Raw genomic sequence first — 26,700 nt, forward strand, 5'->3', positions numbered from 1 at the left:
CTTTAAATGCAAAGCATTTTTAGCAAACTTCGACGACTCTGAGCGTTTCTATCTATCTATCTATCTATCTATCTATCTATCTATCTATCTATCTATCTATCTATCTATCTATCTATCTATCTATCTATTTATTTATTTATTTATTTATTTATCTATCTATCTATCTATCTATCTATCTATCTATCTATCTATCTATCTATCCGCTTACGTTTGGGTGCTCTCGTGGTCACCCTCTTAACTTGGCGTGAACCAAAATTAGCATGGGAGGGTAAGATGGCTTGACGAATATGACGCACTGGTCAAGACATGAACAATGTCACAATCCCGTCGTGTACGTCGTCAAACACTTCCTGCCAGACAGTGGCACATACCCACAAGCGGGTATGTGCCACTGGTGTGCAGGTATGTGCCACAGGTGATGGACACTTAGTATCTACCCAAGAACGACGAGAACACACATGGGCAATTACAACGTGCGAACGTTAAAAATACCAGACATGGGTGACGTCGACCCGATGGATGCAAAGAATAAATGTAAGGGCCCCAGCTGGAATCAAACCCAAGCATTTTACCTCAAAGCTACGCCTGGTCTTGGAACTGTTTTTCAAATAGACGCTAATCTTCGTGAAACGTCAATAGTGGTTGCGGTCAATTTGTTAAACATTACATATGTACTCCTTTGGTACAGCCGTCACGTTGGGTTAACGTCAATTGTGGTTGGTTGCCATGCGCTCAAGTTGATTTATGTAGCAGTGCCCAGGGTCAGCGTCCTCGCGAGTATCAGCGCTTCATATAAGCTTCTGGTATTGCTAATACGCATGTACCAGTTGGCATCATTGCAAAAGTACAAACAACTGGTTATATAAACATCTGCAACTCTTCAACATATGCCTTTGTGTGCCAACGTTGGTGTATGCTACATTTGTACATATATTTTGCGCCATTTCCTGACGTGTCCTTCAGTAAAAAAAAAATGCAACACGGTCACCTTCCCTTCGCACGCTTCGCATAACGTCGATTCCCAGATACGTGGGATCTGCCGAATTTTTATTGTTTGTTACTGTTATCTTTTAGATAAATTGAAAAATTGTGAAAGTCGTGAGCCTTCGTTCGGTGGCGCACCATAGGGTCAATCTACATTTGAAAGAACTAACTTACGAAACCCCAACACGCAAACACTTGTGAAACAACATGCACGCAAAAACACTCCAAAGCTTGGGTTTATCATGAACTAAACAAACCAATGCTGCCGTCCATAAGCGGGGTGAAGATATATGAACCGAGATAAAAACCACCATTTTCAATAAAAGCTTTCCAAAATTTTTTCAAGCCACAATACAGATGATTCACATTTTTTTTATACGTAACATGTTGGGACGCTGATATTTACGGGTCTTTGTTCGTGTCATTCAGTTGCTCTCTGAAAGGCTTACCTACGAAGTCACATAATTTGAATGCATAATTTCTGGCATCTGAATAGATTGCATCATACTCCTATACGCTTGACACTCACGCCGTAAAGAGCTGCCTTCACTTCAACAGATTTGCTAAAGCCCGAAACTTTGAAGTTGTCGGAGAACTATCATTAAAACTTTGCTTATAGACTAATGCGTTGACCCTTCTTCGGATTAGCTACTCTGACGTAATCAGTAGTAGAGCTAATCTGAATCTGAAGCAAGAAAATTTCAGTAAGTTATAATGTTTTATTATTATTATTATTATTATTATTATTATTATTATTATTATTATTATTATTATTATTATTATTATTATTATTATTATTATTATTATTATTATTATTATTATTATTATTATTATTATTATTATTAAATGTGAAGCATTTCTTAGCGAACTTCGGCGACATTGGGCGTATCTATCTATATCTAGCTAGCCGCTTACGTTTGGTTGCTCTCGTGGTCACCCCCTTAACTTGGCGTGAACCAAAATTAGCAGGGGAGGATACCATGGTTTTACGATTATGACGCGCTGCTCAAAACCTCAACAATGTCCCGATCCCGTCACGTACGTCGTCAAACACGTCCCGCCAGACAGTGGCACATACCCGCGGGCAGGTGTGTGCCATTGTTATGAGGGTATGTGCCGCAGGTGATTGACACTTACCCAGGAACGACGAGAACACGCATTCGGTAATTTTAACGTGCGAGCGTTAAGAAATAACCGAAACCGGTAGCGTCAACCCGACAATGCAAAGAATAAATGTCAGGGTCGCCGCCGGAATCAAACTCAAGCATTCTTCGTGGCAATGAAACACTTTACCACAGAGCTACGCCAGGTCTCGGAAATACTTTTCAAATAGACGATAAGCTTCGTGAAACTTCAATAGTGGTTGCACTACTGCCTACCCAATTTTATAAACATTACACATGTGCTCCTCTCATACATCTGTCACGTCGAGTTAACGTCTTATTGTGGTTAGTTGCCATGTGCTGAAGTTGATTTATGTGGCAGTGTTCAGGGCCAGGATCCTTGCGAGCATCAGCGCTTCATATCAGCTTCTGGTGTTTCTAATACATATGTTCCAGTTGGCATCGTTGGGCAAGTGGAATTAACTGGTTATATAAACATCTGCAACTCTTCCACATATGTCTGTGCGTGCAACGTTTGTACATATATTTAGCGTCATTTCATGACGTGTCACACAATAAAAAAATTACAACATGGTCACCTTCTCTCCTCATGCTTCACATTACGTCGATTTCTAGGTACGTGGAATCTGCCGAATTTTTATCATTATTGATGGGATCTGCTAGTCCTTATACTGTATGAAGAATGTATACAGAAATGTTTGCGTGTGAACGTTTTTGACAAGGGAAGTCCTGGAAGTGAAAGCTGTATTTCCCTGTCAATTTGCTTTCAGTTTGCTTTATATGGATTCTTTACTTGCTGGATCGTATCACCAACCTCAGTGCCACCCTTTCCCTCTTCCTTCTCCTTTCGAAACTCTCTCTTTTATTTCTTTCATTCTTTTGCTACTGCTTTGATCCGAACAATGAGTTTGGTTCAGGATCTTTGAGTACACTTCCATTACAGCGGCACTTGATAAACAAAGATGCTTTGATATATTCAAGTACCTGCGATCCTCATTGTAGCTTAACGGTAACTCCAGCAGCAGAGCTGTAACTTCAGTTTCATGAGACTATATAATCATCACTTTTTAAGTCAACCACCGTACTCTTGTCAGACGCAGACGTTGTCCTCATACTGGTGCTGCTAAGTAATAGGTGCGATGACCCCGTCAATGATAACCGATATATGATAACTGATGTCAATGATACAATGATAACTGATATATTCATGGAAAAACAACAGAACTATGGTTGTTTTTGCGCGAAGAAATTTCGAGGGAGCGCGCCAGTTTCCCCATTACTTCTTATATGGCCTGTACGTGAACGCGAACTGAGTAGCCCAGCAACATGCACTTCCAAAAAGCTGCTGTGGTGCACAGGATTTACAGAGTAATCTTGAAACACAGTTACTAATTCCCCGCTTCAGTGCAACAAAAGAGACACCAACGAGCAAAACGCCTTCGCACGCTCATGGTACAAGCTACGAGCTCGGCCTGTCGCGTCCATGAAGCGGTATCATAGGCGTAGGTTACTCTACTACTGGAGAGCGCACACTTCGGCGTCTCTCTGGCCAAATGATGCTTTGAATGAGTACATATCAAATACCACAGTTTATACTAGGGTAGTGATTCCTAAATAGGATTTTTTTTAAGTGAGCCCCGCCACTGTCTCCATCAGAGTGTGAAATTCAGCAGCAGCTCACAAAGGAAGGAAGGAATAAGGAGAGATGAAAGAGATATATATGTAAAGATTGAGATAAAGGTAAAAGATTGGGAGATTAATGGAGAAGTCCGTGGACGGGGCCATGATGATCAGTGAGCGATCGTCGATGAAAGGACATCAAGAACAAGACATCCGTCAGCCATGAAATCCGCCGAGTGTCTATTTATTCAGTGCCCGGAACATCATGAAGGTAAATATGTGTTAATGCCTTCTTTGTACGGCATTAAGCCTGAGCTGTGTCCACGTGGATTTTAAGTACCTCTGCTACAAGCGCTAAATCGTGATCTTTGGCTTTCGTCGTCCGAAATGAGATGCGCCAGTAGGCGTCGACGTGGGTACATCCACGTAAATCATTGCTGTAGACAACGCTGTCACCCATCAACTTGTAATGAACATTCAACTATACTCCTGTGAATAGACGGTTCACATTCGTGTTATACCGATTCATATGATAGAGTAATCGGCCCGACATGCATGGCGCTCGCGCAACACCGCGTCAATATAAGGCACCCAAACTGCTTCGGAAAGCGTTTGGGTGCCGCCAGGCTAGACCGGAAAACGCACAAACAATAACGTGGCGATTATGGAACTTCTCGCTTGCCTGCTGGATAGGCGACGTCCAGCTGCATGCAGCTGTGAAATGCGCATACGTTTCGACCCGAAGCTGACGGAAAATGAGGGACAGGTTATGACAGAGCGAGCGGCGTTATACAGCTCCGGGAAAAGCAACTCCAAAACGGGAAAAAAAATTCGCCCACTAAAAACGCCAGCGAGAGGACCAAAAACGTGCGCGCCTTCTAACGAACCTGACTGAGAGCCGCGTGGCTCTGTGTGTGTGAGCCTGTGTAACGGGCACTTGACGGCTTAATCTACCGCAACCCACGAATACGCGTGCGACGGTCCATATTCAGCTATCGCTGTTCGTTCCTCGTCGAGCAATAGATGCCTCGTGCTCGAGCTGACAGCCAGAACGGTGTCTGCGTGAGCATTAATGGCCCACAAATGTCAGGACTGGCAGGCGTGGCGCAAACCGACAACGGCGTCTTTTCGAGGTCAGCGCCCGTGCAAGGTGCACTTCGTGGAGGCTCTGTAGTGGTGTATCGTGGGCAAACACGAAGCACGGTATGAGCATTTACCAATGAACACAAAAGCTGGTTGAGCACGTATGAGAGGCACGATATTTTGGCTGCCCTTTGACAGGTTTCACGGCGAAAGCCTTAGATGCCTTAATCAACCTGAAAAGTTAACGTTGTTGTCAATACCCGAAAATCAACATCATGCCACGAATGAAGGAAGGACAGGGATATTAGCCAGTGCGTAAACCGACTGGCTACCCTGTGCTGTGATGAAGAGTAAAAAGGGATAGAAAATAGATGCTACAAAAAGAGAGAGGTCAGCAAGAGAAGGGAAAAATAAAGTAAAATAGAATAAGACACTGCTTGAAGACTGGCGCTAAGACCAGTTGTCTGCAGAAAACGTAATAACGTTTTCAGAGCCTTCTGGACGGAGGATGGACTTATCCAATAACCCAGAATCATTTTTTTTGACAAAGGGCAATCATCTAGTCATTCTATCATCCAGTCCCCTATGACACTATCATGGCGCCATAACTGTGTCACTGTGACATCACATAATGGTGCGTTAAATGATGCTGGCATCCCCGTCATTCCAAGACATCTTCACTTTATTGTAGTTGGCATGCTCCTGGAAGTACGTGTGATAGATACCATGAAATGTCTCCGTTCACGGAGGTAGTGCAAACGACGCCATGTGCAGAAAGCTTTCGGTAGCGGAAGTCTCAATGCAATAGAATGAGAAGAAAAAACACGTGGCTGATTCCCTATTTAGGAATCGGTATCACACGAAAGGGAAACGTACCTTTACAGGGGTAGTTGAGCATTTATTGTGCATTGTTTCAGCAACAGCAACAATTTGCAGTCGTGTTAAGAACGGCGAGCAGCTCAAAACTTGCGGCGCACACCTGAAGTAGAAAACACGCACGAAATTGCGGTACACATGACCAGTGCGGACAAACAACTCTCACAGCTCGACACTTGAAACCTGCTGTTCAAAGAAAAAGAAAGACGCGCGAAACGTTTGCACCAGTATAAAAAGTACAAGTGCAAACAACTGTTTCGATTCTTCCTGCGTCGTGTGTCGGCAGCGCGCTCCTTTCGTAAACACGGCCGCGGCAGCGTGCGAAGTGACCTTCATTTCTTCTCGAATTACTAGTCTGATAAGTGCGAGCGCAGGAGAGACGACGTTCGTAGGGGTGGCGCTTCGTGGAGACGACGACATTTAGAGTGCGCCCAACACGAGCCCATTGCCCCATCTCACCACTGATAACCAAAACGCGCTAAGGTTTCGAAGCTCTCAGGACCGTCAAAGGATGTATGGTGTATATATTGTTACGAGTGATTGTGTTTATTTACAGATGAGGTTAAACGGCGTTGGGAAAGAGCAGCGTACTTCTTAGACAGGCCTAGTCCAGTTCACCCAACCACACAGTCCAAGCGCCGCTCCACTACTACTCTTCTTCTTCCGCACCCCGCACGCTCGCGCATCTTCGTTGCATTTCTCCCGGCGGCAGACGAAGCTCGCCGAGCGAGTTGAATAAGCCCTATGATGGTACTGTTTGAGGCGGGCTACGTGAGCGATTCGCGTAGTGTGCGAACGCCGGTTATTGGCTGTGACTCGGGCGACAACGTAATTCACGTCACTGCGACGAGTGACTATCACGAATAGGCCGGAATAGTTTGCTAGAAACTTCCAGTACAATCCTTTTCTACGAACAGTATTCCACAGCCAAACGTAGTCGCCAGGAAAAAACTCTACGGGTATCGTAGAGTTGGGCATCGTAGTGACTCTTACTGTGTTCTTGAGAGAAAAATGATCGAAGGCGCGCTAGTTGACGTGATTCTTCAGCATGACACAACGTCTGAGCGATAGACAGATATTCCTGATGCGGTAAAGGTAAGATAGTGTCCAGAAAACTTCGTGGGTTTCGTGCGTAAAGCAGAAAAAAGGGCGAATGTCAAGTAACTTCATGCTTGGCGGTGTTGTATGCTAAATAACAAACGGTAAGACGGCGACCCAGGTCCTGTGGTAAGCATCAACGTACATCGATAGCATATTCGTAAGAGTTCGATTCGTTCTGTCAGTGAGACCGTTAGTTTGGGGATAGTAAGGGGTGGAGTGGCAATAAGAGGAGCCACAGAGGCGTAATATTTTTTTCAACCAAATCGGCAATAAATTGCCATCCACGATCACTGATGACAACCCGTGGGGCACCGTGACGCAGTATGACCCGTCGTAACAGAAAGGAGGAAACAGCGGCTGCTGTGGCCGATGTCAGCGCGTCCGTTTTCGATTAGCAAGTTAAATAATCCACGCACACTATGACATATCGGTGGCCGGATGGGGTATTAGAAAGGGGTCCGAGCAAGTCGATGCCGACTTTTTGAAAAGGGGATGTTGGCGGAGGGATGGGCTGCAAATAACCTGCCGGGGCAGTAGTGGATTGCTTGCGGCGCTAACATATAGCGCAGCTGGCGACGTACTGTTTTGTGGTCTTCCACAATTTCGGCCAGTATACCCTATCACGTAGTCGATGTAGCGTACGTGTGAAACCGAGATGACCGGATGTTATGTCATCGTGTATACAACGAAGCACGACCTGGCGCAGGCTTTCCGGCACCACAAGAAGCAACGGGAGGCCGTCGGCTGAATAGTTTTTCTTGTACAGCAAGCCCTTTGAAATTGTAAAGTGCAGCTAGGCGGAGTTATGTGCAGCTTCGAGCAAGGGTTTCAGGGTAAGGTCGCGCTGTTGCTCACGTTTGAAGCTGCTGGTATCTGGGAAGTCGGACGAGACAGAAACTAAATAGTCATCATTGTCATAGTCGTCAGCATTGGTGTGTACTGAAGGAAGGTGGGAGAAGCAGTCGGCATTCGTGTGACTTCGTCCGCTTCTATAGGTGATAGAAAAACTGTACTTTTGGGGGCGCAACGCCCAACGAGCCAGCCAGCCAGACGGGTCGCGAAGTCCCACAAGTCAGCAAAGTGAGTGATGATCGGTCACTATTGTGAACTCGCGGCCATGTAGATACGGTCGGACCTTCTGAATGGCGAAGACGACTGCTAAGCACTCGAGCTAGGTGACGGTGTATATAGTTCTTCTCCGCTCTGGTCAGTGTCCGACTTGACTATGCTACGACGTGCTGGCGGCTGTTGCCGAGTTGGACCAGCACAGCACCAACACCTAGCCCACTAGCATCAGTATGAAGTTCAGTCAAAGCATCAGGATCAAAATACTTTAAGATAGATCCTGAAGCCAATAAAAACTTCAGATGTTGAAATGCAGCCTAACATTTATTTTCGCACAAGTACGGTGTGTTTTTATGAAGAAGAGACGTCAGTGGGGAGGCAAGTTGTGCGAAGTTCTTAATAAATCAGCAGAAATATGAGCACAGACCCAGAAAAATTCGCAGGTCCTTGACTGTTCGGGGTTGTTAAAAATTCCGAAACACTGCGCTCTTCTATGGGTCTGGTCATACGCCTTCTATATCCACGAGAAAGCCTAATACGACGGTTTGACCTTCTCCTAAACTGGAACTTCTTTGAGTTTAAAACAAAGCCAGCTTCGCGTAAGCATTCAAACACAAGTGACAAGCGGTGGTTGTGCTCTTGAAAAGTCTTTCCGTAGATAATGATGTCAACTAAATTGCACATGCAAATTTCCCATTTAGCCCATCGACTACTGTATTCATAAATCTCTCGAATGTCGCTGGAGCATTGCACAAACCAAAGGGCACAACTTCAAAAGACCACCTGGTGTTATGAAGGCCGTGTACTTTTCATCTGAGGGATGCATAGGAATTTGCCAATACCCAGAACGCAAGTCAACAGAACAAAAATAGGAGGCAGAATGCAGGCAGTCTACGGTGTCATCTATACGTGGCAAAGGGTAGACGTCTTTCTTTGTGATGGCATTTGGGTGACAATAGCCTACGCAGAATCTCCATGAATTATCCTTCTTCCTGACTAGAATTACAGGAGCTGCCCACAGACTACACGATTCCTGTATGACGCCCTTCTTTAGCATGTCTTCAACTTGCTCAGTGATGACTTTCCTTTTGGAAGGCGATACGCGATAGGGCTTCTGGCATATTGGTGTTGCTTGGCCTGTATAGATGCGGTGTTGCGTGCGTGAAGACGGTGGCTATACGGTAGACGTCTCATCTTGGGCAAAGTCAAAGACTGAGGCGTAGCCTGCGATCACCTCCTGCAGCAGAGACCATTCAGTAGAATGAAGTGACTTGTTTATCATATGGTCGATGCTAGCAGATTAGTCGGGGTACAAATTGGCGTGGGGTTTCTTTACATCCACCGATAGTTGAAGTGACCACATGGTATGAGTTCTTTGCCCTTGAAAGCTTCTCAATTTAGGTCCTGCAGGCAGAGATATGGGCTGCGCGGAAACGTTAACAGTCCACAAATGGCACAATCATCGACGGTGAGCACGAGGCGACGAGCCACAATAACGTTTTTCTTAGTGCGTTATTGAAGGTCGGCTCGGCTAAACCACAGTAAGAACCCGCACAAGAACGTGAAGAGTTTGCGCGCACAAACATTGCGGTATGCGGGGCCAAGCAGACGTCTTGAGACACGAAAAACATGTCCGAGCTGTCGTCAACGGTATCTTCCGTCAATGGAGAGGGCAACACGGTACGAAAAATAATCCCACCACTACCAAAATCCAGAGTGGCACCGCATTCACGCAAAAAGTCTATACCGAGAATGACGTCATGGGTCGCACGTGCAAGCACCGTTAGTTCAGCTCTAAACATTTGATTTCCTACAGAAAGTAAAACAGAACAAACGCCAACCGGGCTCAACGTTTCTCCCCCTACGCCGCGGAACGTAGCACTCCGATTCCAAGCAAGCATTACTTTCGTCCCAAGGCAATTTTTAAAAGACATGCTCATTGTGGAAACGGCCGCACCAGTATCAACTAATGCAACAGTACTCACATTATATACAAAAACACTCACTTTGTTCTCAACCATTACAACAGAATGGGGCCATGTGGAAGATGATTTTGCGGCCTCGCCCTCATCGGTCGTGCCAGTTAGTTTCGCAGTGGTGGTGGCGTCCCCGAGCGGTGACACGGGGACGGGGATCGCTGCGTTGGCTTGAGGATGGTGGGGTAACGCTGCGGTCGGAGCAAGGCCAGTCAGCACGTGCTGCGTGTAGCAGTTGGAAAGAGCCCTTAAGCCTTGCCAGCAGGCACATAGCGCGTGTACACGTTGAATCATTGGGCTCGCTGCTGGCGACGGTAGCAGTACCTAGCGATGTGTCCAGGTATCCCGCAGTTGTAGAAAGTACGGGTGTCACGCCTAGTCGTCCCCAGCGAAGTAGACCTCGTTAGTTGATAAAAGCCGGGTGATGGCGGCTGAGGAATAAATCACCGTGATGCAGCTCGCCTGCGTTCCTGGTTTTCGAGTGGCCGTTCACTGCTTCGTTCAAACTGATTCGGGCGAGGCTCAAAGTAGCTCTGACGCATCCGAGGCACCGGTGGTTCACGGGGCCGTTGGTCGAATGCACACCGATGGCAGACACCGGCAGTGTCCCCAGCTTGCAGTTCAGCAAGTTTTTCCTTAACCACTCGTCTTATAATCGAAGAGATGTCGTCCAGCAATGGAAGGTTGACACTTACAATCGTGGGAACATTATCAAGGCGTCCGAATTTCGGTAGGATTCTCCTCCTTTTTCGCGCTTCAAATGCTCGGCAGAGTTTCCTTAAGTCGGAAGGTGTGTGTAGGTCTTCCGTAGTGATAAGAAAATTGTACACGTCTTCCGCTATTACCTTGAGCAGATGGCCTAGCTTATCTTGATCAGACATGATCGCACTCACGATTCCGCAAAGCCGCGTTCAAGACGGCCTCTATGTAGGTGGTGCATGTTTCGCCAGGTAACTGAGCTCTGCGTGAAAGCGTTTGCTCCACCTGCTTGACCTTAGCAGTCGAGTCACCAAAACACCACAAGAATGTCTCATGTGGTCAATGCACTTTCGTGCCGCGAGACGCGGTGTCAACAAGAAAAAAACACCACGTTAGCGAGCTGCTTAGCAGTGCTCCACCGGTTGCTGCGACTCACTCCTTGGTAGTGCTTGAGCCAATCCTCAACATCGTCATCCGGCTGCCCCGAAAAGGTCCTTGGTTGACGTTCCGGCGTGCCGCAGCCAGCTTGTCCTGGCGGGTGAGCGCGTTGCACATCAGCGACAAGGTTGTCATGGCTTGCTCCCGCGTCCTCCATGTCTGGTAGCTGTGGTGGCAAGCCCGCCAAGCGTCTGCTCCGTCGCAAAATCGGTAGAGCTGGGTCGTTCAGATTGATTTACCCGGCACCTTCCACCAAACTGTTACGAGTGGTTGTGTTTACTTACAGATGAGGTAAAATGGTATTGGGAAAAAGCAGCGTACTTCTGAGACAGGCATTGTCTGGTTCACCCAATCACACAGTTCAAACTTCCACCAAACTGTTACGAGTGATTGTCTTTACTTACAGGTGAAACGGCATTGGGAAAGAGCAGCGTTCTTCTGAGACAGGCATAGCCCGGTTCACCTAACCACACAGTCCAAGCGCCGCTTCTCTACTCTTCTTCTTCTTCTTCCGCGCCCCGTATGCTCGCGTTTTTTTTTTTTGCAATATATATGGCTGGTGGTTAGCACTCCCAACAAGGGGGGGGGGGGGGGCAGTCGCGCAGTGGTTAGCACCACGCGCTGTGAGTCGCGAGGTTGCTTGTTCCATTGCGTGCGACAAATCCTTGACTTCTGGTTTCTTTTTCTTTTCAGTTTGTTGGCACATAAATTTCGCCGTCACTTCCCTGACAGAAGTACGTCAGCAGAGTTGTGGTGGACACCGGCATAAAACACTTTCGAGTTACACTGCCATATCCGCATAGTGAATAGCTTTCTCGGAGATGCACGGGGTGTTTTTGGGGAGACCATATCTGTAGGAAGGCTTGGAAACAAGCCGGCGCATGATGTGAACAGCGAAGAAAGCATTGTTGGCCCATTCAGCGACTACCCCTGCACGGTGTCGGCCACGTCGATCTGCACGTTCACCACCTGCCCCTTTAGCCATGCTGCCTGCTGCCTTGAGTGAAATGCCTAACGCTCAAAAATGGCAGGCGTGGAGCTGTCAGGCGTTCTTGGACGCGGTTGAGAGCAAGCAGGTGAGGGGGTTGCAGGGATATCGGTACCCGTGCGTAACACTCGTCGTAAGAGCTTGTCATGCACTGCGGTGTATACGAAGCGACGAAAACGAAGTGGACGTGGTCGCTAGGAGGCGAGCGCGCAGGCCATTGAAATCCGACGCAATGGCGGCGGAGGCTGCTGCTCCTGCTTCTGCTGCTGCCGCCGCCGACGACGACGCTATCGTTAAGCGTTGTGTGGATGTGCCTACGATAGCCACTTCTGACACACGCATTATCGTGCCGTAGCTACCGTGGCGTGCACTTCCTGGCGATTAAGGGGAGATGCGGATCGAAAAACGCGAGTTTTTTTTTTTTTTTTTCAAAATTACCGGTTTTTATTTTTGCCTGTTTTGATAAGATGAGTACCTCTACTGTTATGAAAAAAAAATGCAGGTAGAGACCTAACTGGAAATGCTTTAAAATTGCATCTAAAGAGCACAACGTGCCTGTTAAAAGGTCGAAAGTGGGCAGTCTTCGAGCACCTTGCCGCTGATAATGCGCCGCCGCTAGCCATTGTTGATCACATGAGCCGAAGAGTCGAGCCTCACTCTTCTAGCAAGAACAGCTTCCCTCGCTGACGCGCCGCAAGAAATAATGAAAAGAAGCACGCTTCGGCGCGTTTTTCGAGCGCCGCGACTGGCTTATCACGTGTTACAGATCGGGGACTGTCATTGGCTGCTGCGCCCCAGTATGCGCCCCATTGGCCGCTGTGCCCCAGCCTATTTGCGGGGTCCATGTCTTGTCGAGCAGCGCAGCTGAAAAAGGCTTCTCTCGTGTAATTATCTCCGTTATGAAGGCGTGCAAAAACCAATGCATCAAAAGTCATTCGCACCCGTTAGCCGGAAAGTTCGGGATGCGGCGATGGATGACGTCAGCACCAATCTTGCGAGGTCGAAAGAGCTCGCAGTGAGAGAACTTAGCAGGGAGATTGTTGCCATTATGTACGACGGTATGTGGCACAAACATGGCCGCAAAATGGCATGGCACTGGACTTAGTTTGGATTTCGCAGTCCTGTCGAACCTCTTCCGAGCTTGCAGTTGGCACAAGGCACTGCCAGACGGAGGGAAAGTTTGGCAAGCGTTTCATGGTCCTATTTGTGAATGAAATGTCTGTGGGGAGTCGGCTCAAAAAAGCCAAGAGGGACAAAATCATGACGCTGGCGTATTTTAGTCGCAGTGGCCACTACAAGAATGATTGTTCTTTTTGGTGTGCAAATGTTGTCAGATTTAATGATATCTTTAATAAATAAAAAATCAAATTTAACTCAAAAACTCGTTTTTCTCAAAAAACAAGTTTTGCCATTTTTTTCAATGTGCCCCTCGTTCTTCGGGAACTTCTAGTGCTCGGATCTGCATAAAAATTTCCCCACATTTTTTTCCAAGGTACGGCGAATGCAATTATCTAGTTTAAGTTTCAATATTTTATTGTATAATAAAAGAATTTACATAAACCTTTACTAGGGCAGGTGAAATATGAACTTTTAAATACTTTTTACGTCTATTATTTTTTACGCCTATTAAATATTTTGTATGTGCTTCCTAATTAGTTGTTTGCATTCGACACTTTATTTCAAACATTATGAACTATGAATGGTAAAAAATTATGGAAGTTCGGGGATGAAAAGAAGGGGGCAAAAGGGTTAAAGTTCTCAATTTGTCATTTCGCAGAGCTAGAAGTAAGCAACTTGCAAGAAAATTTATTATATATTTGGAATCAGCATAAAAGGTTCCATAAACAGCTCAAGTTTCATTGCTCCAGGGTGAATATCAAAAAAAATTGTCTTCGAGTAGTATCTGCCCTTAAACTGCAATATCTGATATAGCATGAGTACTCTTATTGCGCCAGAACATGGTCTACTCTTTACGCACTCCTGTATTCTACGTGCTGGTGAGCCCACGATATATGCACGGCTGCTTGATTTGTAACAAAAAGAAATGCATACAACTCGAAACACCACGCTCGAAACAATAAAAAAAATGCTAGAATGTTGCGTCTGCTGTCATACGCTGATTGCTCCGCATGAAACCAATCCTCCCAAAGCGTAAACGTCTGCCCGATTTTTCATTCTCCTTTTTTTTTTCGTCTGTGTCACGCCAAGTAGCCGTGATACAAGACGTAGCCACAATGTTACTGTGTACATGACACTAAGGCAAAAAATAAAGTGATTCGTAAAAGATGCGGGCGCTGCTTTCAGGAACGTATGTTTGTGAAAATAGTAAAAACGGCAACAGTCAGTCCAGCGTTAGGGGTTCTGGCGAGAAAATAACTGTCACATATATAACGCTGGCAGTTGAATAATGAGTTTCTGGAAATGATCATCACCATCACCATCATCTTCATCATTATCATCATCATCAGCCTGACTACGTTCACTAGAGGACAAAGGCCTCTCCCATGTTCCGCCAGTTACCTCGGTCCTGTGCTTGCTGCTACTAATTTATACCCGCAAACTTCCTAATGTCATCTGCCCACCTTACCTTCTGTCGCCCCCTAACCCGCTTGCCTTCTCTAGGAATCCAGTGAGTTACCCTTAATGACCAGTCGTTATCCTGTCTACGCGCTACATGACCGGCCCATGTCCATTTCTATAAATGATACCCCACGCCAATCAATCACTGATGTGTAGCTGCTGGTGTATGCCCGTGTTTGACTGTTTATACAGCCGGGTGCTCAGAAATAAAATTTCACTTCTCGTGCAGTGATGGTGGTGTCTGTCTTCTCTTCGTACCTCGTTCTCAGTTCCACGCCTCAAACCAGTGTTATGTATGCTTGTGATGTAGAGCATCGCTCAAGCGTTTTGTACTACCCCTCCTTCTCCCTTCTCCTAAAATGTTTTTTTTTTTCGATTTTTCACGTGCACAACAGGCGCTCATATGCAAAGGCACGCAAGAACATATTATACATAAAGTTCGAAACCCCCTCTCCCACCCAAAAAGAAAAACAATTTTCTATACGCTATTGCTAACCAAGATTGCTTATAAGTTACATGCTCTTCCAATATACAATAGTTGCACATGTTTAACAATAGCGAGGGTCGTGACAGGTGACAAGTTAATTAGGCAGCTAAGAACAAATCTCGGAAAATCAACTTTGTTGCGGTTGCCTAACATCAACTGCAGAAACAAAATGTCTAAGGAAGCAACCACGTACGTACGTGCATATAAGCGTGACATATTCCAATATAGCTTAAAACAAATTACCTGTGATCAAGTGTACCAAAACCACGCAGTAACGATTGAAAGCGACAACAGAACAAACGAGATAGAAATATAACTCTTGTATACGACTGCCCGCTCCCCTTACTCTTCATAATGCTGATTAATGCTAGTATACTAGTATACATACGGGCTTGCTACTACCACATTCCAATAGCACACGCCTGTGATGGAAACCATGCCATTTGCGGATATAGACGCCAAAAAAAGCTTCGTCATTTTTTTTTCTCTATTTTGTTATTGACCTCCCACGAGGAGCATATGTCCTCGTTCGTTTGACAGAACACTGTCACCGTTTTCGTTTCGGTGCATGCGGCAAGCGCGGCTCCCCTAAAATAAGCGGAAGCAATTAGGCACAGCTGGAAGCGGCACGACGTCCCAATAAGGGCGACAAAGGAGCAAGCCGCCGCCTATCGTCTTAGGCAATATTGGACGCCTGGCACGCGCAGCAGACGCGATCTTTCACGGCACCTTCGAACTATAGACAAAAGTTAGAAACAAGACCCAAACAGAGCGCGCGCATTCTTTTTTTTTTTTCTGTTCACTCAAGTATTACCTATCCGCATCAATGATTGACGCTACTGCTACCCAACGTAGGTCATCGTCAATCGCTGGTCATCGAATAACAATAGCACGAAATGATTTCCGCTCACGAACCCTACGAACCCGACTCTCTCTCTCTCTTATTCTCTCTCTCTTCCTTTGGCAAGCATGTTGCAAGAAAGGAGGACTAGATGCAAACGAACGTCGGGCATAGCTTGTCAGCTGTAGCGCGTCTGAGAGAACTCGTTGTGGGAGAGAAAGAAACAGAGGGTTTACAGGGGACCAAGGTGTCAAAGTGACAGGTCGTGATTGCGCGCGCGAGCACCTAACTCCCGGGCCAGCCAGGCACGTCTACCTTCGCTTTCTCCGTTCTCGGAAGCTTCCGTTCCTTCTCGGCACATCTTTTTTCGGGGCCTCAACACTTCGTGTTTTTATAAAGCTCGATTTCGCCCCAGAAGCGCGCCCTATAAGAAGTGTTTTTGTGCCTCCGGAAGTAAGCTACAGCACCGAGCCGCTAGTTCCTCATTTCTCTTCTTCTCTCTTCTTTCCCCTCTCGTCCTTGTTCCGATCACACGGCCACAAAGGATCGCCACAGACACGGATGAATTCGCCGCGCGTCGTCAGTATGCCGCCTCTGAAAGGAAACCTGCGGTTCCTGTACCTGATCGTGTTCGCGTCGCATCTTCTGATTCAACGATGCGCTGCATACTCTGTCAAGAGTAAGTCTGCGCACACAATTCTTTTGTTCTTATTTCTATCCGTAAGAGCACCAGTTAGCCACAGTTAGCGAGGTAGTGAAGTTCTGGTTTGCAACTTCAGAATCAGCGAACCAGAACCAACAGTGGCTGCTACGATGCTGGTTATTTGCGTTTAAGGTATTTCGCATGGTGTGCCAGTGACTATCTTCATAAGTAAGCTGGTGTGTCACAAACGTATGCAAGTCCAACGCATCCTCCGCTACTTCTAAAGTTTCTGTTTCGTTCCAAAAGCCAGCCTAATTCGACGTTCTATCCCCCTTTCAGAACGCCACACATGTACAAACACTCGGCTGTGAAGAAAGGGGTCGAAGGCGCACGAAATCACCTTTGTTACAATGATACTAATGACACTCTGCTGGCATAGTTATACACACACGTAATCTAAAAAGCCCTGACGCGCAGAGACGTACCTGATAGCAGCAGCAACAATGTAAACATCTAGCCAGCTCGTAATGCACGGAAACTCCAAGTATTAATCTCTTGCCCTGCTTTTCTGCGTATATTTAAGAAGTTGCATGGTCGGTGGAAATGCAAAAGACTCCGCACAACTGTGATCCTGCTGTAACATCACTGGTTTCAGACTATTGAAATGTAATCTGCAGTTGTTTACAAATGTTTTAAATATATTGCGCGCGCTAACTAAAGCAAAGTGCTATCATATAGAGAACGAGCAACTTCTTTGAACGACGCTTATTCGCGTTAACAAGAATGGTTTACGTGTCATAAGATTGTACATTGTACAAGAAACCTCCGGAGCTTCGACCAACTGGCGTTGTTTTAGCCAGCACATAAAATGCGTTCACAGGTTGTTTGCGAAACAAGATATGAAAAAAAGGAAACAAGAAAAGAAGTGCTGTCACTGCTGAAGACTGACCCAAGCTACAATACACGCAAAAGCACAAAGCAGTAGGACAATCTGTAAAATTATACAATAGGTACAATGCCGACACGAGAGCCATAGACAACCGTACATGATATCAATTTTTGCCACTGCCACCTAATGAAACAGTTCTAACAACAGAAGCGAGAGTTTTAATTAGGCAACTTTATTCCACATGGTAAAATCTATGTGTATTCAGCTGCACTGAAAAGTTTAGTTATTCCTGTTTAACTTGCCTACATTGTCTGTTGTCAGTAGCTCGTAGTGAGTTCCACTCCTCCATTGTTCTGCGGGAAAACAAGTATTAATGTACATCTATTTGCGCTGTAACTTGTCGAATATGGTCTTAATGGCTGCCTCTGACTGTTCCGTAAATGCGTTGTTTTATATGCTTTCGACCATGAAAAGACATGTACATGGGCTTCTAGTAATTCGCCACCACCGAAATGTGGTTTAAGTGGCCGGGTTCGCTGTTCAGTTAAATATTCCCTATTACGTTCTGGAATGAGACGAGTCTTCATATATGAGGTACGCATGCAGCATTACGAGACTAAGTAGGCTGCCCTGTCTATAAAGAGATTAAACCCAGTTCCTAGAGTTGAGCTGTGTTGAGTTTAACAAACTTTATTTGCCCAATGGTAATGCCCGGGGCAAGGCTGCCAGGATTCCACCATCCACGAAACATCCTTCGAGGTCCTCGGTGATGGCCCTGACCCGCTGTTTGGCGAAAGCAGAACATCCACTTTTTTTTTCCTCTTCGCAGAAAGCTGCACAACGCCAGAGGGCACAAAATCAGAAGGCGAGGTCTGGTATGACGACACACGTTGTGTGAAGATGACGTGTATGCAGGGGTTTCCCGTTACATCCAGGTAAGAAAACACGGGTGTTTGGCAGCTTCGTTAACGCTTTTGTGTCACCCTCTTTATCAATGTAAAAAAAACTTTTCAACAACTTTCACTGAAGAATTTTGTTTACCCACATCAAATTACTTCACTAATTCCCCCGCGTGCCGGCAGTTTCACAGCTTTGCTTGAAGCATGCTGATTTGCTTTTACAAACGCGGGCTTCGACTCAAGTCGAAAGGGGTGAAAGATTGTACCTTGTATTCGAAAGAATGTCGAGAGAAACATTTTGTCAAAAGAATAACGTGTCGGTTACAGCGCGTGCTGTTCACACATTCTGTGCTATAATGTCGTATGATGAGCACTCATTCCCTGCATGATCATTTCTTTTCAAATACCAATACAATGATCCAATTAGATTCATAGGAAACAACGTAGCTGGTCGCATTGCACATGCAGCACATCGAGAAAATAATATATCGCTGCTACCTCTATCGATGAGCAATCCACAATGTCCAATAAATAAGCTGAGCTGTAAACTGTCTAGGGAAACCTGGTTCGAAAATGGTGTGCAAAACTCCGTTGTATAACATTGATCTCAGTATAGAATTTGATATTTTGTTAAACGTTAGCCGATCGATAGAAGCAGTCATCCATAGGTTTCGACTTGGTACAGCCTACACGAAGGCCTTCCTGTATAGAATAAGGAAAACTGGCAGTCCCACCTGCTCATGTGGAGACGCTCAAAAAGACGTGGAGCACATTCTTCTGTATTGTAAAAATCATGACATACCTCAAAAGAACCTTTTTCAAAAATTCAATACCTTGGATAAGCGACCTCCATCAATTGCAAAAATCTTGGGTCCATGGCCAAAAGGAAAGCTACAAGTCACTGCAGCGCGTGCAGTCATTCACTTTCTGGAGTAATCAGCAAATAGCTCAAAAGTACTAAACAAAAAACTAATGTACTTCACTGTTAACCGGTATGTTTCAAAACAGTATTTTCGTGTTTCACTACGATATTTTTGGGAAAACCTTTCTGAAAACAGTTCAGTATTTAAGCGACAAGATCACCTTAGACATTTTATTGAACTTTCATGTTTTGTGTGAACACTTAAACTGGAGTGATTACTTGTGTTTTTACAAACTCTGTGTGGTGCGGACACATTTCTATGCAGTGTGGACACTCAGTGTAGAAAAACGTGAACCCTCTGTGTAAGCGTTGTGCTATGTACGCATGTATAGCCTTGTGTTTGCTACAAAATATACAATGTCGACTTCTGTGTAAGAGAAGAGGAGTAGCCGGCGCCACGCATTGGCGCCAGCCTCTCCTTATATCCATTTATTTTTAAAAAAATGATCAGATTATGAAACAGGCCATATAGTACAAAACTTTGGAGTAAGCGACACCACTTTGTGTTATTCATTGTTCACGCGCGTTTCCACATTTACTACACGTCAAGATGAGACCGTGAAAGCCTAAACTATATATAATGACGCGAACTTTAGCTTATCACGCAAATATTACAGCCAATAAGTTCTCGCGGAAAATAGAAAAAGTTTCCCTGACTGATCTGCGGGAGCACATGTAGTAAACTTGCTTGTAAGCGCCGTCAGTGATTGTCCAGACCTTGATGAGAGCGTCGTGACGCCAATGGGGACCTCGCATAGTATATGTGGAGGAATTCAGGACAAATCACAAACACCGCGATATCTTGACAAGAGTTGCTTGAACGCGTATTCTAGACAGTGTTCTATACGCTCGTAGGCCTAAGCTAGAGCTGCAGTTGCCAGACTTTGTGCAGTGGCTCGAGATTGTTCGACTGGTATTAGAGACGGCGAATATGTGCGCTTGTAGTATACCTTACTAAACGTTGCGTGTAGTTTTCAAAACCATTTTGCAACTGCAGCTGCGGTAAGCCGCAGCCGAGGGGCAAGAACTGCAGACCTATTCCGGGCAAAGGGCGTTTCCCCGAATGCTGCACAAAGCTGCTTTGTCAGACAGGTAAGCTGATAATACGTTTCTTTGTTTATACAGGCTAGTAAGAGGCCAATACAAAGTTGACCTTTGAGCCTCGTTGTTGCTAAGATGCCGGGCTGAAGCCGGCTTATGCAGGGCGTGTGAGCTTAACCGAGATACAGACGAAACGAGCTCGCAACTAGGGGCGTTGGAAGCTTCATTTCTTTTAAGAAAACGTGAGGCAGAATGACGTAACGCCAGTTGCAGAAACCTTTATTTACTTCTTGAGAGCAGCAGTGCAAAAATGTTTTAATCGCGCCAGACTATTTTAGCGATCACCGACAAGCTACGCGTAAAATGGTCGTCGTTACGATGTCCAAGTGAAAGCATGGCTTTAGCTGCGTGGACATAATGCCAATATAGTTGCGCAGGCTCTGCTGAAACATATTACTTCCCGAATCTTCAGTTCATTTGTTAGAACAATTAGGATCATTCGGGAACTTGACGAACCTTTCGGTATTCTTTCATGAGTATGATTTCGTGGCAACTTCATCAGCAAAACATCTACCATTGTAACAGAGATCTACTAAATGTACCGCTGGCCGAGTAGATTACTTGTGTCATCAGGGTGCAAAAAAAATGAATGGGCTTAAAAAAATTATAATGTTGATAGCAGCTGAGCGCAGTGAAAGAAGTTAAATGAGAAGATTGAGAAGAGAACCAACAATTCTGGACCAGTCACCATGAGATAAGTACATGTGAAGATAATAACAGCATCGCCATCAGCTCTTCTATTCGCGTGTGATAATCAATGCGTTCTGATTTGTATAAAAGGAAGGAAATGTCGTAAACGAATGATGTAGCACAAAGAAATTATAAATTACGGTATTTAGCGAAGAGGCATCGCATTACATCAACAGCAATTAATGCCCTGTAGTCAGCGTGTATAAGCACTCGGCTGGGTATGTCGGAGAAAGGAAAAGCCACATTCCCTGTGTTGAAGGGCCCTCTTGATTGTTTGTTTGTTTGTCACCTTTCAGAACACACCATTCTACTTTAATGATGATAGCACCACTCATCGCCTTCTAGACAATGTGTAACATCATGTGTAAACAGTAAATAATAACTTTATATAGCAACTACAGCCACGACAGACTCAATATCAAAGGAAAGAGGCACGCAACATTAATAATACATCCAATAAACGGTAGCTGCAAGTAAATCTCATTTGGTGCTCGGTAGAAAGTGCAGCCACCGCCACGCCGGTGTGGATCATGCGAGCTGCTGGTTTTCGCTCTGAGGGGCGAAACCTTGAGGCAGTTTCGTGCTTTGAAGTGGTGTATCTGGAGCATGTGTAACCTAGTTGTCAAGCTTAGCACGTCAGGGCCAGATACTGCCTCAATGTTTCTCCCCGCAGAGAAAAAATTGGCGGCCCGCGTGCTATAAGACGTCGCCGTGGCTGTACGTGCTAGAGCTGAGTTCACAAATGTAGTTTTGAGCGTAAAAATAGAGATAGTCTCGGACTGGAAGTTAATTAAAGTGGATGGGGTCGACTGCCACTAAAGTACAGGGTAAATCTATTATGTAGTAGTCCAAGGTTACAGATGATTTGGCCTCTCCTTTGAAGTTGGAAAAGCGTATGACGGAAGTACTTTCCGAGAAAGACCCTGGCACATGGATGAATGAATTACTAAAGTGAACTGAGATCTGCAATTCAAAAGCGTCGACTGAGCAGAGCGCATTAAGTATGAAGTCGATAATTTTGAGAATTCCTGGAGTTTTACGTTAAAGGAGAAATAACATTATAATCAGAGACGCCGCAAAGGGAGACTCCAGAAACTTCAAAGCACCTAGTATCTTTTGACGTGAACGTTAGCCTAAGCGCACGGGCCACTAGCACCCAACGCCTAAACCCTAAGTTATCACAGCAAGTGTTCGCAGAAAACTCCTGCGAATAATTAAAATACTGCACTACAGTTACTTGGACATAAAAAGCTAGAAAGGACAGACGTTATGAAGTAGACATAATGCAGTAGTAACGCTCTAGTTGCTAAAATGACTAGTCCAATACCTCAATTTGCTGACTCGTGTGAATGCAACCCCATGTTGAACGGCGCGTGTCGACCATATCTCACGTAGGAAATACGTAAGAACTATACACGTTTTTCGTCAATCGTGCTTGTTTTCTTCCTTCTTTCTCAGGATTTTCACCCAGCAACATGGCATCACTGACACAGCAAGCAAAGAAAGTACTGTTGCAGGCTGATGGAGCACCTGCCATGAAGCGTGCTGCACCCGAGCCCGTGAAGCAACTGGCCAGGAGTGCGCCTAGGAGTGCGCCGGGCAGTGGGCGAAGCTTTGGTCCTAGGTTTGCCAGTGATGAAGAGAAAGGCATTGCGGTGTCTAGAGGCCGCAACGGTGGGTCAGAAAGCTCAGGCGCTAGATTTCCCATTCGGGTATTGGGAGGCGATGCGGCACCGAGAGGCCGCATCGGTGGGTCAGAGTCACGTGAGTCCGATGACATGATGGAATCGGTGCGCACGGTGGGTCTCGAGCCTAGTGACGCCGAAGAACAACAAGAAGCATCGGAGGATATGGAAGAAAAATAAAAATAAATGAGGTTTACACCTAGCGCCATCAATGGCAATTCTGTTTTTCTTAACGTTGACACGTCACGCCTAAACGACGACAGGAATTGTGAAAAAGGTGACATCATTTATCTGGTAATTAGTAAAGACAAGCTTTATTAAGTCGAAGGCCATGGATGTCTGGTACAGCGTGGTGTTTTTGCACAAATGTTTGTAAGCAATTCCATTGAAGAATAAAGCATTCTTCTTCATCTTCAGCTTCATCATCATCTTCACCTTCATCATATTCTTCATCATCTTCATCTTCTTTATCTTCTTCTTCATCTTCTTCATTATCATCTTCATCATCTTCATCATCTTCTTCTTCATCATCAACATCTTCTTCTTCTTCATGTTCTTCATTTTCTTCATCATCTTCTTCATCTTCTTCATCATATTCATCTTCATCATATTCATCTTCATATTCTTCATCCCCTTTTTCATCTTCTAAGAGCAAAATAATAATACAGAGAAGAAGCCCGAGAAACACGAGTGCTTACTTATGGGCTAACAATATCTCATTTGGAACCAAGCAACCACGTAATATGCAGATCGACTAGCCTGTGTACCCCCAAGAAGAGTGAATGCACTAAAAAGCATAAAAGTAGTTTAATTCATTCAGTAAAAGGGGCAATTTAAAATCCACCTTTATGGTAGCAGCTATGTACAACGAAACGAAAGTAATGTACAACAACCTCGGAAGGGAGCAGCGCTTTGAGATAGGTAATAGCACACTTCATGTTATAAAAGACTATGTCTACATAGGGCAGGGAATAACTGCGGAGCCGAACCACGAGATTGAAGTAACTAAAAGAATAAGAATGGGGTGGAGCACATTTGGCAAGCACTCTCAAATTATGACAAGTAGATGGCCACTATCCCTGAAGAGGAAGGTATATAACAGCTGTATCTTGCTGGTACTTAGCTACGGAGCAGAAACCTCGACTCATACAAAGAGGGTTCAGCTTAAATTGGGGAGGACGCAGCGTGCAATGGAAGGAAAAATGGTAGGTGTAACCTCAAGAGATAAGAAGAGGGCAGAGTGCATTAGATAACAAACGGGGGTTAAGGATATCATAGTGGAAATCAAGAAGAGGAAATGGACATGGGCTGGTCATGTAGCGCGTAGACAGGGCAACCGCTGGTGATTTAGGGTAACTAACTGGACTCCCAGAGAAGGAAAGCGGGTTAGGGGGAGACAGAAGGTTAGGTGGGCAGATGAGATTAAGAAGTTTGCGGGTATAAATTGGCAGCTGCAAGCACGGGACCGAGTTAACTGGCGGAACAGGGGAGAGACCTTTGTCCTGCACTAGACGTAGTCAGGCTGATGATGATTGTGATGATGATGATGATCAGCAGCAGCTATGTTGGCCTAAGTAGATGATGTCTTGGTGAGATACTCCGGGAGCCTAATACAACGTGTCAAGGATTAGTGGAGGTTTCTAGACGCACTCTGCAGATCTTTTATTGTTATGAGCACGTGAGATTCTGCTTACAATGATTGTTCAGTTGTGTGCACGAGTGGAAAGCAGGTAAACCGCGAGATCATTGAGGCGAATTTGTTTGACAGATTAGGTGAAGCGTGCACTTCCAAACCACTAATTGCTATTACTCAGGAGCTAGGCTGCTTAGGTCATGATAAGAATTTTGTGCAAATGACGCAGATGGGATATGTGTCACGGCTTTTTTAACTGTATAAGTGGTTGCTTGGTTCGAAATAAATTCTGTTGAAAGTCAGCCCTCGTGCGTGCCAAGCCTATTTTTTATTTTAATCTTCAGCGCTTTCCCCCTGTAGCACGCCAAACCAACAAACCCAAGCTACCGTTGAGAACTTAGATGTCTCATCATCAAACACGAAAAGCGGCAATCGTCGTATGCGCCAACACGAAGAGACGCGAAAAATTGTTACGTAAGGACATCACCCGAAAATTAGCGATCGTCGAAACTCGTGACGTCGTTATGGCGTCATCGTGGCGTCAGATGATGTAATCAGACGACATCGTCACCTGGGCTGAGATGGGCTGATCCTGGAGGCTATGCAAAACAACGGCAGTTGTAGAAAGCTTTCAAGGAGGAATGGTGGGAGGGGGGGGGGGAGGCATCGATATGGTCCGATGAAAAGAAAAATAAGCACACGTCTTTCACCTCCAACTCTTGTGAAGCTGTATTCGCATGATGGATGTGAATGCGGACGAATCAGTCGCATGCCATGTGACGTGATTCGGATAACTCAGCTGCCAGCATTCGCACGACAGGAGAGAATTCACGCTATGAAAGAGGATTTCGGCATTTCTCTCCGAGGACATTCATTGTGATTTGGACCTTCGTTTCACGAATTGCTACGTGTGCACCAAAGTGGCATCACGAAAATCGGTGACGTGTGACGACGTAGGATGCAGTACACTGGCTCGAATCGCGATTTGGTTCGTCGTGTGAATGCATATTTCGGTGAATGCAGTAGGTACTGTGAAACCTCTCTTGTAAGTGCCAGCTCAGTTTGGGACGCATGTATGAAATATCACAGTGGAATTCACACTCCGTTTCAAAAGTACTTTGAAAAGTTTCAAGTGCACCAAATGTATTCACTTGCCCAGCTGTCGGCATTACCTTGCCAAAGAAAACTAAATTTGTTTGTGCATATGTGACACACTTCTTCGACTCGTGCTTAGAGGCAACCTTTCGAAGTGAAGAAACAATCAGTGATCAAATCGCCGGAAAACACTTTCCGCCGCATAAGTTGCCGAACGTCATGAGGCAGGTAGCGCCTTCTTTCGGCCGTTAATAGAACGCATTGCCTTCCATAAACGGGCGCGAAGCTTGAAAGAAATAAATTGGTATTTTTTGCTTTTTATTTCATAAAATAGAAGCATTTGTGATCTTCGTAGACATTAAGTTTCCAATATTTTATACCAGAAGCTCACAGTGGGAACATACAACATTAATTAAGCATGACTATTCTAATTTTCTTATCGTTCGCACAAAGCAATCGTGACCTCCTTGTACATATTTACAGAGTTCGATTAGTTCTTTGTTCTTGAATATTTCGAAGGTCATTACTAACATGTCGAACATTACCATACAGTAAAACGCTGTTCCTCGCTGCAGCGATATTTTTTCCTAATTAGAAGGAATGTTTTGATTACGCACGGTAGCGCACTACCTTCGAACTAAGCGTTATATGAAGCAAGAAAGATAGCATATAGTGTTATTTACTTTTTTCAGATGTAATCAATGCTTTGGGATCATAGGTATTTCACACGTATGTGCCAGTCCTCCATGTTGGTACCGGGCCCTAAAAAAGGAAGGAAAGAAAATAGAGGGAAAAGAACGGCAGGGAGGTTAACCAGCCTATAGGCAGCCGGTTTGCTACCCTGCGCATGGGAGAGGGAGGGGGAGATGAAAGATAGAGAGCAGAGAGGGTAGAAAGAAACACAGCACACGCGCGCGCACTCAGTCATAGTCCAGTCTTGTCTTTCGCGGTGTGTGACAATGCTGTTACAGTCGCTTGTTCAAGTCCGTGTCGCGTAGGAATTTCAACAGAGCTTTCGTAACCTTCTGTTGCAATGTCTTCTCTCGGGCACTTGACAGAATAGTGTCCACAGACATTCGGCTGTTGTCGCTGCACGAAAAAGTGGACGCCAGTGACTGTCTCTGGATTTTATACAACGGACAGTCACACAGGATGTGGTGTAGCGTCTCTTCGCAATGACAGGCATCGCAGAGAGCGTTGTCGGCCATTCCTATGACAAATGAATAAGATTTTGTAAATGCCACTCCTAGCCATAAGCGATGAAGAAGGGTGGCTTCTCTT

At 45.3% G+C, this 26,700-nt stretch overlaps 1 protein-coding gene across 1 annotated transcript; it reads left to right on the top strand.

The window, feature by feature from the left end:
- The first annotated feature begins 16,334 nt into the window (after positions 1-16,334).
- Positions 16,335-22,897, top strand: LOC119169346 (uncharacterized). The gene is made up of 4 exons (XM_037420451.2): positions 16,335-16,541; positions 18,224-18,329; positions 20,213-20,307; positions 22,465-22,897. The coding sequence occupies exons 1-4, from the start codon at positions 16,424-16,426 to the stop codon at positions 22,869-22,871; spliced, it is 726 nt and encodes a 241-aa protein (XP_037276348.2). The 5' UTR covers positions 16,335-16,423; the 3' UTR covers positions 22,872-22,897.
- Positions 22,898-26,700: the final 3,803 nt, after the last annotated feature.

The sequence above is a fragment of the Rhipicephalus microplus genome, chromosome 2, assembly GCF_043290135.1.
Source record: "Rhipicephalus microplus isolate Deutch F79 chromosome 2, USDA_Rmic, whole genome shotgun sequence".
NCBI lineage: Eukaryota > Metazoa > Arthropoda > Arachnida > Ixodida > Ixodidae > Rhipicephalus > Rhipicephalus microplus.